Source organism: Ovis canadensis, chromosome 18, assembly GCF_042477335.2.
Source record: "Ovis canadensis isolate MfBH-ARS-UI-01 breed Bighorn chromosome 18, ARS-UI_OviCan_v2, whole genome shotgun sequence".
Taxonomy (NCBI): domain Eukaryota; kingdom Metazoa; phylum Chordata; class Mammalia; order Artiodactyla; family Bovidae; genus Ovis; species Ovis canadensis.
Window position 1 is genome coordinate 42150989 of NC_091262.1, and position 16126 is coordinate 42167114.

The 16126-nt window shown below is 42.1% G+C and overlaps 1 protein-coding gene across 6 annotated transcripts in view; it reads right to left on the minus strand.

Moving 5' to 3' along the window:
* The window catches only part of TJP1 (tight junction protein 1), a 113263-nt gene extending 100260 nt beyond the window's left edge, over window positions 1–13003 (minus strand). For all 6 annotated transcript variants that reach the window (XM_069559613.1, XM_069559612.1, XM_069559611.1 and 3 more), the window contains exon 1: window positions 12464–13003. In XM_069559613.1, the coding sequence (XP_069415714.1) occupies window positions 12464–12490 (27 nt within the window). In that variant the 5' untranslated portion in view covers window positions 12491–13003. The remainder of the gene's footprint in view (window positions 1–12463) is intronic.
* Window positions 13004–16126: the final 3123 nt, after the last annotated feature.

A 16126-nucleotide genomic window follows, 5' to 3' on the forward strand; every position in this document is an offset into this window, starting at 1 on the left:
GTGCCAGAAGAATTGATGGTAACTACCACAGGGAAAATGCAGACCCAGAAATCCTACAGGACAAACAATTCTGTTCCTCACCAGTAAGACTGCACCACAGGCGGGCAGAACAGAGCCAGATGGGGGAGTCTTACAGTTTAGAGACAGGAGACACACCAACCACAATGGGAGGTGTTTACTTGGATCTGGATTTTTTAAAAATATGTTTCAAGAGGAAATTGATACTTCAGACAAAAAAACTGCACACTGACTAAATGGTGGATTTTTTTCATTCAGAAGTTATTCTTTAAGTGTGGTAACAAATATAAGTTATTTTTTTTAAAGGGTTCTTGGGAATTCCCTGGTGGTACAGTGGATAGGAAATCCCCTGCAATGTGAGGGACACAGTCCTTGGTCTAGGAAGATCCCACATGCCTCAGGGCAACTAAGCCCATACATTACAACTACTGAGCCTGAGTGCTACAACTACTAAAGCCCACTCGCCCTAGAGCCTGTGCTCTGTGATGAGAAGCTACCACAATGAGAAGCCCGCACACCAAGACCAGAGAGTGGCCTGCCCACTGCCACGAGAGAAAGCCTGTGCGCACAGTAATGAAGACCCAGTGCAGTCAAAAATAATAATTAAAAAAAACCCTATCTTTAAACAGAAAGAGTTATCTTTTAGAGATACATACTCAATGCTTTGGCCACCTGATGCGAAAAGCTGACTCACTGGAAAAGACCCTGATGCTGGGAAAGATTGAGGGCAGGAGGAGAAGGCGAGGGTAGGATGAGATGGTTGGATGGCATCATCAACTCAATGGACACGAGTCTGAGCAAACTCCAGGAGATAGTGAAGGACAGGGAAGCCTGGTGTGCTGCAGTCGATGGGGTTGCAAAGAGTCAGACAGGACTTAGCAAGTGAACAAATTTAAGTATTAGGAGATGAAAAGAAAAGTCTGGTATTTGCTTTGAAATAATGGAGGAGAGACGGTACAATGGATAGACGTATAGATGGAACAAGACGGCCATAACTGACAACTAGGCCTGTGATGCTAGTGTGGGGATTCATTATACTCATTTACTTTTGTATGGTCTTGAAATTTTTCCACTTAAAAAAAATGGGGTGGGGGTAATTGAGGGGACTAGAAGTTAATTACTGAAACTAGGAAAGGCCTGACCAAGAATCCTGCGACAAGATGCCAAGCAGGTAAGCCACGCTTCAGCGGGCTGGCTCCTCCAGCAGCTGTCACCCGTTCTGGAGACGCACCAGTGACTTCTGCGAGTTTCTTGGCTAAATGTAACCTGGTCTATGAGTAGTAATGAGCACCAGAGAGAAAACGGTGACCCTGGTCTAGAAGCAGCATCAGATTCTAATCAAATAGGCAGCAGACAAGGAGGTAACACACTGTTGTGCAGGACAGGATAGGAGGAGCACAGGGTGTTTTCTGGGCTCAGAGCAAGGCTCTCATGGAGAAGAGCAGGGCCAGGGCTCTGTGAGGAAGACGGTCACAGAGGCAGCAGAGATCTGGCCACTCCAGCAGAGAAACAGCCACTCCCAGCCGAGGCCACACCCAGAGGAACAAGGTGGCCTGGAAGCCTAGCTTTGACCTCGCTTTTTAAAATGCAGGAAGAACCTGCCAGACTAGGAGTGGCAGTTCATCAAATCACAATTATCTTCAGCAGCCTCAACACTGACCTGACCAGACACACAAAGGAAAAGCACCTCAAACTGGAAGGACCAGTTTGGGTGCATACCAAGACCCTGAGAATAGCTACAAGGAAACCTGGTGGCGAAGGTCCTAAAATGTGGGGTGGCTTGCAGAAGAGGCTCCCAGAGACTCAGACCAGCAGGTCCTTCTGAGACATAATTAAGTAGACTACCTCCACCAGGACTGGACCAGGAGTCAGGGATGAAGTCACTGCAGATGCTGAAATGGGCTTATTTAATAAGCTGATAATCAGTTGTTTAAAGAAAAAAGAATTGGCACTAATGCTGGGTGAACGAGGGACCCTCGTTCCTTCCAGGTGGAGAAAACAGTATGTGCAATAGCCCTAGGGTACAAAAGCACTTTCCAAATTATACTTTCACAATATCTACGCTTATTACATGCTCGACACTGTGTTAAGCTCGGCGATAACGAGACACATCAAGGTGACCTTTGTTCTTATGGAGCTTAAAGTCTAATGGGAGAATCGAATGATTAAGAAATGTCACAACTATTATCACAGGCTTAAATACCATAAAGGAAAGAATGAGAGCCATGAGAGAACTACAGACAAACAGGCAGCAGTTCAGTACCTGCTCAAAAGGACAGTACAGGTTGAGAACGGAGCCTAAGGTGGCGGGGTAGGGGAGATGCAAGGTGAGGCTCGAGGAGTAGGCAGGGGCCAAATAGCCCTGTAGGAGTGTATTGATTTTATTATGAAGTTTGGTCTTTACTTGTAAAGGCAATTAAGATGCAGAGGAGTTTTAGGAGGAGCACATGTACTGGGGCCATTTAAAAAAGACTCAATGGAAAAGACCCTGATGTTGGGAAAGACTGATGGCAAAAGGAGAAGGGGTGACAGAATGAGGTGGTTGGATGGCATCACCTACTCAATGGACAAAAATCTGAGCAAATTCTGGGAGACAGTGAAGGACAGTCTGGAGCACTGCAGTCCATGGGGTAGCAAGGAGTTGGATACGACCTAGCAAGTGGACAGAACAACGAAGGGAGGAGAGGTGTGATATATCTTGTATGTACGTGTATATATTGTGTGTGCGCGCGGGCCAAGTGACCCCATGGACTGTACCCCACCAGTCTTCTCTGTCCATGGGGATTCTCCAGATCAGAACATTAAAGTGGGTGGCCATGCCTCCTCCAGGTGATCTTCCCGACCCAGGGATCAAACCTGCATCTCTGAGGTTTCCTGTCTTGCCAGATGGGTTCTTTACCACTAGCGCCATCTGGGAAGCCCCATCACGTGTTCACATGTGTCTATGTCTTTGTGTTAGAGGAGCGGGATGTAAATGGTAGACAATACAGATGGAACAACTGGAGAGATAAGAGGTGCTCAGGTGAAAAGGAATTTGCTAATTGGTCATTCACCATGCTGGACAGGTAATCCAACCGGACTGGGCGCACTGAAGTAGGGATAGTCCTTCATCTCTAATCCCTAATTCATCAGAATAAAGACTGCAACTCTTCCTCAGCGTTATCGTAAAAAACATTTTCGAAAGCAACTCAGGAACTTCCTCTGGAACCGCAGCACATCTTACAGGTCTGGGGCTCAACCAACCTCCATCCCATATTAAATAAACAAGTACATACACACACGAATAGACAGAATAAGTAGATGTTCGTGTGAGTGTACACACAGAAATATCGTAATTCCCATACGCCTCTTTCCTGCTATTAAGACGGGCTCCACTGAGAATGCCATCTAACTGGATAGTGCCCCTGTTTCAGGCACTAAGTGGAGTGTCCAGCACCCTGACTGTGCGCACTGGGACCACGCTGTTCTCCCCTATGAGAGGAGAACACAGTGTTAACTGGTGGACTCAAGATGCAGATTCCAGAGCCTGAACTCAGGATACAGAGACAAACACACAAGCTTACTCAACAACCACCTTCTCAGTTCTTACACTGCTTGACCTCTCTCTGCGCAGGTGTGGTCTGGAGACAGATCCCTCTCTGGTCCCCTGCTGGTCTCTCTCTGTGCCTCGACACTCGGACCACATGCAAAGTAAGTGCTTCATCAAAAGACCATCAAGAGAGCCACCATATGGGAAAAAACACCTTCAACAAATATAATCAACTAGCTTTTATCCAAACATAAAAAACGAAGCAAGTTAGTAAGAAGAAAAATAGGCAAAAGACTCAAACAGGCCATTAACATGAAAAGTTGCTCCACTTCATCTAGTCAAAAAAATAAAAAGAAAATGAAAACTTCAGTGAGATTTACTAAAGACCAGCCAGAAGGACTAAAAGTGTCCGATAATACCAAGTCTTTGTGAAAATGCAGAGCAACAGAAAGTCTCATTCACTGATGGTGATGAGTATAAACCGGTATAATCTCTCTAGAAAAGACACTGTCTACTAAAATTGAAGACACACTAAACAATCCAGGAGCAATTCCATCCCTAAATACATATTAGAGAAATACGTGCACATGTTCACCAAGAGAGCTATGCAAGTGTTCATGGGAGCATTATTCTTAATAGACCATATTAGAAAATACCCCAAATGTCCATCAACAGTAAAATAAACTGTAGTTCAGTCACACAATAGAATACTAAACAGATATGAAGATGAATGAATTCATAATGCCACAACACACGAATCTTTAAAACATAAATTTACAACAGTGCCTGTCTTGGGGAAAGAATGCAGTTGGCAGGAAGAGCCTAACACAGGGGTTTTAGGGTCAGGACAGCAGCTCTGTTGGCAGGATAATGCTGCCAGGTAGGGATGCTGTCAGGTAGGGGCGAGGGTGAGGAGCCCCCAATGTTGTATGCCCTGACCTGGGTGGTGTTTACATGGGCGTTCATTTTGTGGTAATTCACTAATGTACACGTGCTTTCTGTGCTTTTACTAGATATTAAGTTTCACAATAAAAAAGTATTAAAAAAAAAAATGAAGTCAGCTGGCAACATGTAAGTCAAAGTAATTTACATAAAATCTGGGTTTCCGACCTATCCTGAAAAGCCAGACAATTTGGGCCTGCCTTCCTCCAGGCCAGCAACAATCTGCTGGGGTTGCGCAAACACCCTTCCCTCAGAGCAGCTCCTGCTGTCTGACCACACTGCACCCTCTCTTCCACCCTCTGGTCCGACTCCTGTGAGTCACGATGCACCTAACACCATTCCCTCCTCCTCTCCCTGACACTCCTTACAACACAGGACCATAAAAGCACGTGCATGTGTGAATTACAAAGCCTAGAATCAAGTATGCCATTAGCCAGAGCAGTAAAGTTAACCTCAGACTCCTCACCTATAAAACAGAAGTCCTAGGAGTGCCTACAACAATTGCTAAGATCAGATGAGACAATGCACATAAAACAGCTAGCTCAGTATTGTCATGGAAACAGCACTCAGTATTAGGAGGCGGAGGCTTTTATTTATTATTAATACACATTTCTCATATTTATGCCTAGAATGTAAAGCTGCTTGCCATGGCCACTGTCTTCTGACTATACAGGAAATACAGTATCAAAATATGGGTTGGTATATGTTTAATTAAATATCCCTACATGTATCACTATTTAAAAAAGAAAAACATATAAATCTTCCAAAGTTCCTTTACATGACACCACTGGGAAAGACTTCCTATGATTATACTTTGAAAAGTACACTTGTGTTTACTTGTTTTTGCCAAAGCACATATTTCTCCCCATCAGGGCTTTTACTGGTCTAATCAGTGTGAGGTGAACGGATACTTAACAAAAATACACTTCAGTGGATTTTAAGACCTCAGTCATAAAATGCCCTCAAAATTAAAACTGACTTTTCAAAGTAACATCCTGTGAACACCAAAAGCAGCTTATTTTTCACATACTTTTTGTGTCCTAGCCAAAGTACAGGCAAGTATACTGTGCCTAGCCAATATTCTTATCTAATTCTTGCCCTTCGGTAAAGACACATTTTTCTCCAAAATCCCACAGAAGTCTAATTCAAACTACTTTTTCCAGAAGCTGATCTGGCAGTAAGTCCTCCCTAAAAAGGAACACTATGAATTTCATCCACAACTACAAAGAAAGCTAATGAACTAGTCACCCTCAACACCCATCAACTAACAGACACCACGCTGAGCAACAGAAGCCATACACAACAGAATCCACACCGGAAGATTCTGTCTGTATAAAGTTCACAGGCAAAACCACAGTGTTTACAGAATGTGTAAGTGGTAAAATTATAAAGGAAAACTAGAAAATAAGTACTATGGAAGATTCTTGTGATATCTGGAGAAAGCAGGTTATGACAGAAATGGCCTGCTGGGGATGCCGGTGCCCACCATCATTTACAGCATTAAAAGGGCCCGTAAGTACAGCACAGTAATGTGTTCACTGCTCTACTTCTACCACCTACAACAATGCCTGGTACACACTAGGCTAGCAGAAAATACCTGCTGAATATAGAAAACAGTTTCAAAACTCCAAACTGTTAAGAGCTGGCTAGACCCTAAACATAACAGTGACAGACAGCTTACTGTCCATTTTCCATTTCAGTATATTCAACACATAAATAAATTAGAATTGCTTTGTAATTCTTAACCTTTTTGTCCTATTCAGACTTTCACCAAATGCATGCATACAATATATACACGAATGTATCTAGAGTGAACTGAAATTTTTTTTAATTAACAAAAGAAAATGCAAAAGCTCATGTGTTACACCAAGTCCAGGCTCTAGATAGGACTTCATGATCTTCCCCAACCAAAAAAGCACACCAGAGAGCTATGCTATTGTATCAGTAACACCTCAAGTGTGTTTAGAGAGAAAAATGCAAAATTCTTTTGATCTTAAAAATGATATATTTCACAACTGATTATGACAATATAGACCAACTAGAAATTATAAGCCTTTAGAGGACAGGGATCCAAAACAAACTGTGCTCAACGAATGCTCACTGAACTAACAAAAGAGAACGTCATTACTGAGGGCCTCCTAAATTTTAGCATTATGTACTGAATTGGAGAAGACTCTTGAGAATCCCTTCGACTGCAAGGAGATCCAACCAGTCCATCCTAAAGGAGATCAGTCCTGGGTGTTCACTGGAAGGACTGATGCTGAAGCTGAAACTCCAATACTTTGGCCACCTGATGCGAAGAGCTGACTCATCTGAAGACCCTGATGCTGGGAGGGATTGAGGGAAGGAAGAGAAGGGGACGACAGAGGATGAGATGGCTGGATGGCATCACCGACTCAATGGACATAGGTTTGGGTGGACTCTGGCAGTTGGTGATGGACAGCAAGGCCTGGCGTGCTGCGGTTCATGGGGTCGCAAAGAGTCAGACGTGACTGAGCAACTGAATTGAACTGAATTGAGAGAGCAACCATAAATTAAGTTTAATTCACTTATCAAAACTGTGCACAAATTCAAAAGATTACTAATGACAATTTGAAAAGAGTGAAAATTCCTATAACAGCCAAGAAATAAAATGAACTTTCACTCTTTGGGATGCACACTATTTTAAAAAACAAAAAATATTTCAGATAATCAAAAAAACAATTTTAAACTAAACCAGATATATGCTAATCTTATGTTCCTAACTAGTATCCAAGTAATATTCATTCCAGTCTTCAGCTCCCTCTGGGCATGATAAGCTAGAATGAGTGAGACCACTCATCAATCAACTCATTTCCCAGCATGCTACCAGCGCAAGTGAGTTAGGGTGTTCTATCATATACCCAAATGCACCTACACACAAATGAAAACCTGTCTTCTGATACATCCCAAAGTTAAGGGCTTTCTGAGATTCAATATTTAACACATTAAATCTCAAATGGTATTTTATAGTACAAATTTTGGCAACATTGGTTTTATCATGTTAAAACACTGCTCTGAGTCACTATTTTCATCCACTTCTAGGATATAAAATGAAATTTTCCCTACCCTTGTAGTCACTGCTGCTGCTGCTAAGTCACTTCAGTCATGTCCAACTCTGTGCAACCCCATAGATGGCAGCCCATCAGGCTTCCCATCTTATTACTAAGGATCTGTTTGAGAAGGCATGGAAATCAAGCACCTGGCTAGCCCATCAAGGAGCAACTTGAACCCACTCTTGTCTCCAATAAATAAATTAGGAAGTACTCTAGGTCACCAACAGCAAAAGGCCTGTTTTTATTGCTGACTTGTATTAGAAATACTGTACTGAAACAGGCCCATCTTAGATTCAAAACTTGGTGAACTGTTCTAATGTCTCTTTCTACAAGATTTAAAAGTTAAGCTAAAAAGATTTTTCAAGACTACCTTCCAAAATTCAAAGATGCAAAGCAAGTTCAAATCAAATATTTCAGAAACATCATACTAGAAACTATCTTTCAATCTTAACATTTCATCAAAAACTCTAGTAATAAAAAAAGAACTCTGCTCGTCCCACAGCTAGTCTCCAGCCCCAGGAGGCTCGGTAAGTGTTGGATGTTGAGTGGGTGACCGCACAGGGCCTGCAGTGAGTGGTGGCTAGGCATCCAGGGACCAGTGGCACCACACTTAAGATTTACAGTCAGACTCCTGGTCTTTCATTAGATTGAATTATTATCATGTCAGAGCTCCATCAATAAATAGGATATACATTTCCAAATTTTTCACCAAAATTATTATTTTTAATGACATTTTCCTTAGCAGCATAGTGCTGTCTTGTTTATACTCAGTTCTATTCTTAGAATGACACTGAGTTTACATTTGGTCTCTAACAGAAAAAAGATTAAAGAGCAAGTAAAAGTCAGAGCCAGCACATTGTTAACAGGATTGAAAAAAAGAAAAGAAGTGAAACTACTGTAATCTTTTTCCTTCAAACCAAACAGGAAACGGGACTCCATCTACCAGCCCACAGCTTTTGACAACTGCAGATGGGTCTTAACCGCATGACTTGTAGGTGTGGATGGCTGACTTCTGTCACTTACTGACAGTCACCAAAACACAGCATCAGTCTTTCTTAAATACAAAATAAAAGTTTTCAAGTCCCTAAAATGAAATCGTCACCATTCTCAAAAAGGAAACAAAAGAAAAAAGGGTCTTTCCTAATAGCACAGAGCAGTTTCTGCTACTGAACAATCTTGGGGTGGGGCCAGCACTGCGCAATCTGAAAAGCACCTATCTAATGGAACTGTCCTAAAATGAACTGGAGAGCTGTAAATGTGGTCAGGGATTATCAACCAAGGATATAAAGGACAATTCTAACCATAAGCGTCTACAATGTTAAACACACTAACATAGAAAATTAAACATCTTTCCCTTAAATACTATAAAAACATTTCTAGTTAAAAACAGGACATATGTATACCTATGGCTGATTCATGTTGATGTTTGATAAAAAAAAACAAAACAAAAAAATCTTATAAAGCAATTATCTTTCAAATAAAGAAAAATTTTAAAAAGTATTATACAAACTTGACAGGTACAGAAAAATATTACCACAGTGAAGCTCAATAAACACTGACAGACACAATCAAGTGAATTTTCATAAAGCTACGTGCTTCCCCGAAGCAAATACACACCAATCACAAAGTACCAAAACTAAAACTATGTCGTAACAGCCACTCAAGACATTTCCTATCTACAGGGAGTAATTTTGTAATTATTTTTGTTCATTTAGCTATATTCTACAGTTTTTAACTTTCAAGTGATCAGCTATTAAGGATACAATAAATCAATTCCTACTAAGTGGCGTAAATAATTTCCATACTAAAGTACACTAAAATTTTAGAAATAATCAGTGGGAAAAAAATTCTGAGACAAAATGGAAACTTTTACGCAGCAAAATCTGTAACAGAACAATGCTACATTTTATTGTTTCCTCTGGCATGAACAGCTTGAGTCCACAAGCCGCTAAACTTCCTTCAGACTCTCCATGATTCAACCAATGGAAATGTCTCTAACTGTTTCTGTCATTTTCTCACATAATTAAACAATTCCTTGGTGAGACAGAACTACCCTCAAATTCCTGGTTTCAACTTTTGAATGATTTGCATCAGGTACACTGTTGATTCTGTTTGCAAATTAAGATATATACCACAGATTAAAACTTTTCCTTTATTACTGAAGTTAATATACACAGAGAAGCCTTTTCCACTGAGGAGTTTTTTTAAGCCTCCTACACTTTCTTCTAGTGTTTTATGATTTACCTTCTCTGCATATTTTTCAAACGGATTTTTTTTTTTGGAGGGGGATGGCCTAAGGGCAGAAACAACATGTATTTTCAAAGGATAGTCAACAGTCCCAGCACCCTATACTAATGCATCCTTTCTCCAGAAATCTACAACGTTATTTCTATCACAGTCTCAATTTCCTTTCCTGTAGGCTAGGTGAACTTGGGGAAGTTACCTATCTGTTTCAATTTCCGCATCCATAAACCGGGGATAACAGCAGTGCTCACTTCATAGGGATACTATGAGAATTAAATCAGTTAATTCATATTAAGCACTTAGAACAATAGCTAACACACATTAAATGCTGATAACCATAATCACTAAAAAAACTTGTAAACACACAGATGTTTCTGGACTTTGCGATTCCAATGTCTACTCCTGAATTAAAAGACTGCTTCAAATTACTCTGAATTTATTAGATTTTCTAATAAGGTTTCTTTTTCTTAACTTTCACAGTTATTATCCATTTATTTTATCAGATAAACTTTCTCATCAACACATTAAGTTTTCTAGAATATCACACTGGAATTTTATTTGGAATTGTATTAACATTTATATACCAACTCTAGGAAATGTGACATTTTCTATGGTATCCTCCCCATTCAGAGACTATATTTTCTCGTCTCACTTACTTAAGTTTTATGTCCTTTAAAGTTAAGTTACCAACAATTGCTGTATTTTTCCTAGGTACAACCTTTTTGGAGAAAGAATTAGTGGTATGTATCAGAATTTTAAATGCACATACATACCCTTTGATCCAGAAATTCCATTTTTAACAACGAGACACACAGTAATACTACACACATGCAGAAAAATATAAGGCTATTTATTACAAAATCCTGGAAACAAGTTAAATGTGTATCAGTAACCACCTGCAGCCTATTCATGGAATGGAAAAATATTCAATCATTACAAAGAATATAGAATCAAAGATACTGACTTAGAGTTCTACAAATTATTATGCTAAAAGCAAGAAAAGCAAGCTGCAAATTCATATTTTTTTTTCAAACAGAAGTGGGGGAAACAAAAATATCACATGTAAACTACTGAGTACATACACAGCCTGGTTCTTATTAAGCATTTTAATCATCTTAGAAAATTAAATGTGACTTGGTTGGTTGAGTATTATTTCATTTCCCCCAACTTTTATGGCCTTTCTCTATATAAGATTTAACGGTGGTCCCAAAACACAGCATTTTAGAAAAATAAGCTTTCAACTGACATTCTACTCAAATATTTAAAAATGCAAACGTCACCAAAATGTAATGTTTAACTAGTGATACTTGTTAATATGCCATAAAATCTCAACACCATAATTCATGAGGAAAAGTATGACTCTTTCTAAGGCATCATTTTCCTATGGCAATCCACTGAAAACATTTCTCTCCGTAAGAGAAATATCCTTTTTGGATATAAAGTGCCAGAGAGCACACTACAGGAACACAGTGACATTCTCTACAATATGGAAACAAAGCCTCTCCTCCCCGTAAAGAAGTCCCAGGAAAGTAAACAGTGTAAGACTATTTTAAAAATCATGCGAAAATTTGCCTTTTATTCTAAATCTTTAGATCAAGTTTTACCTTTAGATTGGTCTTTATCTATGTAGAGCAATAAAGGTACACATAAAAGTTTTCTTAAAGAGAGAACACTAAATTCCTTACAAGAATTTACTCACTGATAAACGTAACCGCTAACTTTCAGCCAAAAAACAAAGTCTTGAGTTCAGAAACTTTAGGGCCTAATTATGCCTGGTCCAAGATGCTATGAATAAACATTTCAAACAGTAAAGGAAAAAAAAAAAAAAGGCAAAAACATGAAACCAGCACCCGCTTAAGCACCCGATGCTACTTAAAGTAATAAATTGATTTTTGAGAGAGATTTTTTTACTCTTCATATTTCTGTATCCCCGCAACCGTTTACGGTGGAAATGATTAAGTCGTACAAAAGGAGAGGAGACAACTGATTTTTAGGAACTTCAGCTTTTTCATGTAACATACAAACTGGCTTGAAAGCACTGAGAAAATGGCACAGTACTTCAAAGCATATGAAAAAACTGATAGGAAAACGTTAGTTTTTTAACGAACCCACAGGTCTTTGTCAATTTTTATTTTTAAAAGTTCACTATCCATTTTTAAGGGCATTGTGCGGTATTTTTGAAAGTGTAACTCGAACTGAACTCTTAAAAAGTGTTAGGAAGTTAGTTTTTCCAATGTCACCTTAAATAAAACAGCGAAAAGATCCTACCTACTCCACAGGGGCTGAGTGCCGTCCCAAAGCCGTGTCGCGGGCGCGCGCATACCAGCGACAGTGACATCAGACCGAAACCACACGGTTTCGCCAGGGACCAGCCACTCCCGCAAAGAGTGCAGCCGCCGGGGTAGCCCCGGCCCGCCCGCCGCGCCCCGCGCCCGGCTTCCCGGCAGGACCTGTTGCGCGTCCCCGCCCGCCCTTCTCCCTCCTGCCGTGGGCCGGGGCCGGAGCTGGAGCCGGGACCGGGCAGCGACGCCGCAGCAGTGCACCTGCCCGGGCCCCGGCCGGCCCCGGCCCCGCCGCCCGCCCCCTCCACGGCCCGCCCGGCAGCCCGCGGGCACAGGGAGAAGGGCCCCCAGCGGACACTCCCCACGGTGCTCACCTTGGCGGCCGCGGCCCTGGCGGACATCTTGTCTCTCCCGCGCCGCGCAACGATTCTCGGACCCGAGACTCCGCGCCGCCAGCCGCCGGTTCCTCACGCCGCGGCCCAGATAAACATCTCCCGGGAGCGAGCGGGCGGGGGCTGGGGCGCCGGAGAGGCCCAACCCACAGGGAGGGGACTGAACTCGGACAAAAGTCCGCGCCGCGCCCGCCCCGCCCGGGGCTCCCCGCGGGGTGCGCCCGGCCGGCGCCTCCTTCCCAACGCTACGCCCGCAGCCAAGCCGCGGGCACGTCGGCACGCCGCTCGGCCGCCTCGGGGCCTCCGCCGCCCGCAGTCCGCCCGCCGGCTCTTCGGGGGACGCTTTAGCACGTAACTTTCCGGGAACGAGCCGCAGCAACGGGACGTGGCGTCGGCGGGCTGAGCCGGCGCCGGCAACCGCGGACGACCACGCAAACCTGCCGGCCCGGCCCGGCCCGGCCCACTGAGCATGCCCGGCCTATGGGTGGGGGCTGGGGCGGTGCGATCGACGGAGGCGGGGCCGTAGCAGGAGGGGCGGGGCCACGAGGGCGCGGGGCGAGCGGCCGGTCTGCTTCCTGTCCGGATGCGACCCCTTGTCGCGGAAGGAAAAGCCCAGTTTCCGAAGTAACTTGGAGACGGAGTTTCCTGTTTGTTCGCTGCACGGCCCGGCGGAAAGCGCCCCCGAGGAGCGAGCACCCCCATACCCAGCCTTTGCGACTTGGAGAGAGATGCCCCAGGCCACGACCCCCGCTGCCCGCCTGCCTGAGCCTCGCTGGGAAGTGCTGCCAGGCTGTCGTAGTGGACGGACCGACTGCCCCGCGAACACTGGTCACGGGGTCATGGGCACCCGAGGGCCCACCCACACGAGGCCTTGATAGAGATCCAGCACCACCTTCAACAGCCCATGTAGACAGGGATCCTAAACGCATATTTTTGGCATCAAAAATGCTGGGATTCTCAGTGGCAAGGGGAAGGGGTCGCGGTGGGCAGAGCCGCCAGGATGTCGGGTCCAGTGTCCGGGGGACCGGCCCGCAGTGCAGACGGCCTCGCTAGACACCAAGGAGTATTTCAGAAACCTCTCCGGCCCTCGTTGTTCTGCACTCTGTAAAACGTGAAGCTCTCAAATGGTAACCTAAAGAACCTAGTACAGTGCAGCAAAAGGTACATAAGAAATGGAAAAAAGCAGAAACGATAGTTTCCTCTTTAGAATTCAACTGTTGGGAAAATCTAAGTTAACCAAGAAATACCTGCCTATCATACACAAAAATGAATTAAAATTTCAAACTAAAATACCATACATTTTGCAACCTGAAGCTACGGAACTAAAGTGAAAGTTGTTCAGCCATGTCCGACTCTTTGCGACCCCATGGACTATACAGTACATGGAATTCTCCAGGCCAGAATACTGGAGTGGGTAACCGGTCCCTTCTCCGGGGGATCTTCCCAACCTAGGGATCAAACCCAGGTCTCCCGCTTTTCTGGAACTAAAAGTGTTCTGCAAATCAAATCCTTTCTCTTTTATCTTCCTCACCCTGCCCTCCCCCCACAGAAATTATTACAGTCTCTTTTGTTTTAAAGTCATGTTGGATGTGACTTTTGTTTTATTCACTTCAGAACTGTAATGAAATTTTTCTTATATTTTTTTCAATGTGGCGTTATTTTTTATTTTCAAAGATGACCGTGGAAAAACCTTCCACGTTATCTTTATTAATCTACCCATTTAATAAGATGTGCAGTCAGCATGACCTGCCCAGAACCAGATACCATTCCTTTAACAGACCTAAACCTGGAAATGTTTAAAACAAACGCAGAGACCTTTCCTCTTTCCTCATTTGTCACTTTTCACCAGGCCTACTGTACCTGTTAAATGCTAGATTACATAATGATATGTCAAAGATCTAATATATCTGATGACAGTTTTAGTTTATTTTAGTTTTATTTTTGCCATGGTTTTAAAAATAAGGAAGAAATTTAAGCTTGAGAATACTATGCTTTAAAAATTACATTAATAAAAACAGTTCAATAATTGTATGCTTTAAAATTTTTTTCTAGTGGTATTTATAATATCCAAATTAAGCTGTACAACATTTTTAATGCATCTCCAATTCTCTAAAGAACGAAGAGAAAGTTTTTGTCATTTGTAAAAATAAAGGTAAAACCTAGTTGTCAATTTAAAACCTATCTCCACTCCTACAGTTTATTTCTTAGAAAATGCTTTGATAAGAAGTGGAAACCATAAAGCCTAATTTCAGATAGTTGCCCCTTTAACAATGAAGTTTATCCACTGAACATCAAAAAAAAAGTTTCACATGATACCACAACTTTAATGTCTATGTATGGATCTTGTTATAGCTCCTCTGGATCAACTACTTGAGAAGAAATACAAGCAAATTTCAGAGTCTCCTTCAGAATTACAATAAGCTTTAACCAAGAATCTCTTTTGACTGCACAGACTATTTCTGGTCATCTAATGCAAACTGAATAGGAAACTAAAAAACCACAACACTTACAAACACAACTTCCTGTGGGATTTTTGGTGTCTGTGGCTCAGACTGAAAAAAAAAAAAAAAACTGTGTACAAAATCTTTATTAATCTTTTAGAACCATTTATTAAAATGGCTTTGACCAAGTGAACAACTATACCCATACCCACATTTTATATAAGTGTATTTATGTTTCTCTTACCAAAAATATCCTTAGAAAACTGTTATGTGTTATAGTATGAGCGGTGAGTTTACACATGAAATACAAAAGGGAAATATTATAGCACTGCGGAAGAAAAGGAGACAGTCTTGATGATGTCACGAAAGAGGATATATACACAAAATACTAGAATTAGGAGAACTTTTTCAGAGCATCAGAAGAGCAATATAAAATAAATAATTCCACTCTCATTCTTACAGGGTATCTTAAAAACTCTAAAAATTGCTTCAGAGTTTTCCTCTGAAGTGTTGTGTAACACTTAAACAGAGAAATGCTTTGTGAGGCTCATAGCGTTTCTACATTTCACAGACCAGTAAAATTTCACACCCACACACACACAAAACCACTTTGGGGTACAATATAGGATGACCAATTTTTAATCTTACTTTATTTTGCAAAGTGAAGACATTTAAAAATAAACATGAACTGTACACTTAAAGATGGTTAAAACTGTAAGTTTTATATAGATTTTGCCACAGTAAAACAAAAATACCGAAAGAACATTACGTGATATCACCAATATCATTTCATTTTTTAAAAGGACAGAGAAGCACTAAAAAGAGGACTTTTAAAATTCAATTCAGAATAAACGACAATCCTTCCTAGGAAGAGCTCCTCCTAAGAAAGAGTGGGGCCGTACTTCCTCTGAGCAGGACACGGCAGGGTCTCTCTCTTTAGGCTCCTGAATGTCACACAGCCAAGCCTACTGTCCATAATCCCATGGAGCCCATGACTACAGTCTCCTCTCCACAGTTCAGTTCCCCGCCTTCTACACTCTCCCAGTGATCATGATCACTGAACCACCACTCCCACCCTGGCCCCTCCCAGCCCAAGCACATATTTCACAGAGAAAACAGAAACAGAGGAATGGAAACGCCCTTATCTTCCTGACAAATATGACACACCGACCCTAACCTCGGGCTTCCCAGGAGACAGTGTGGT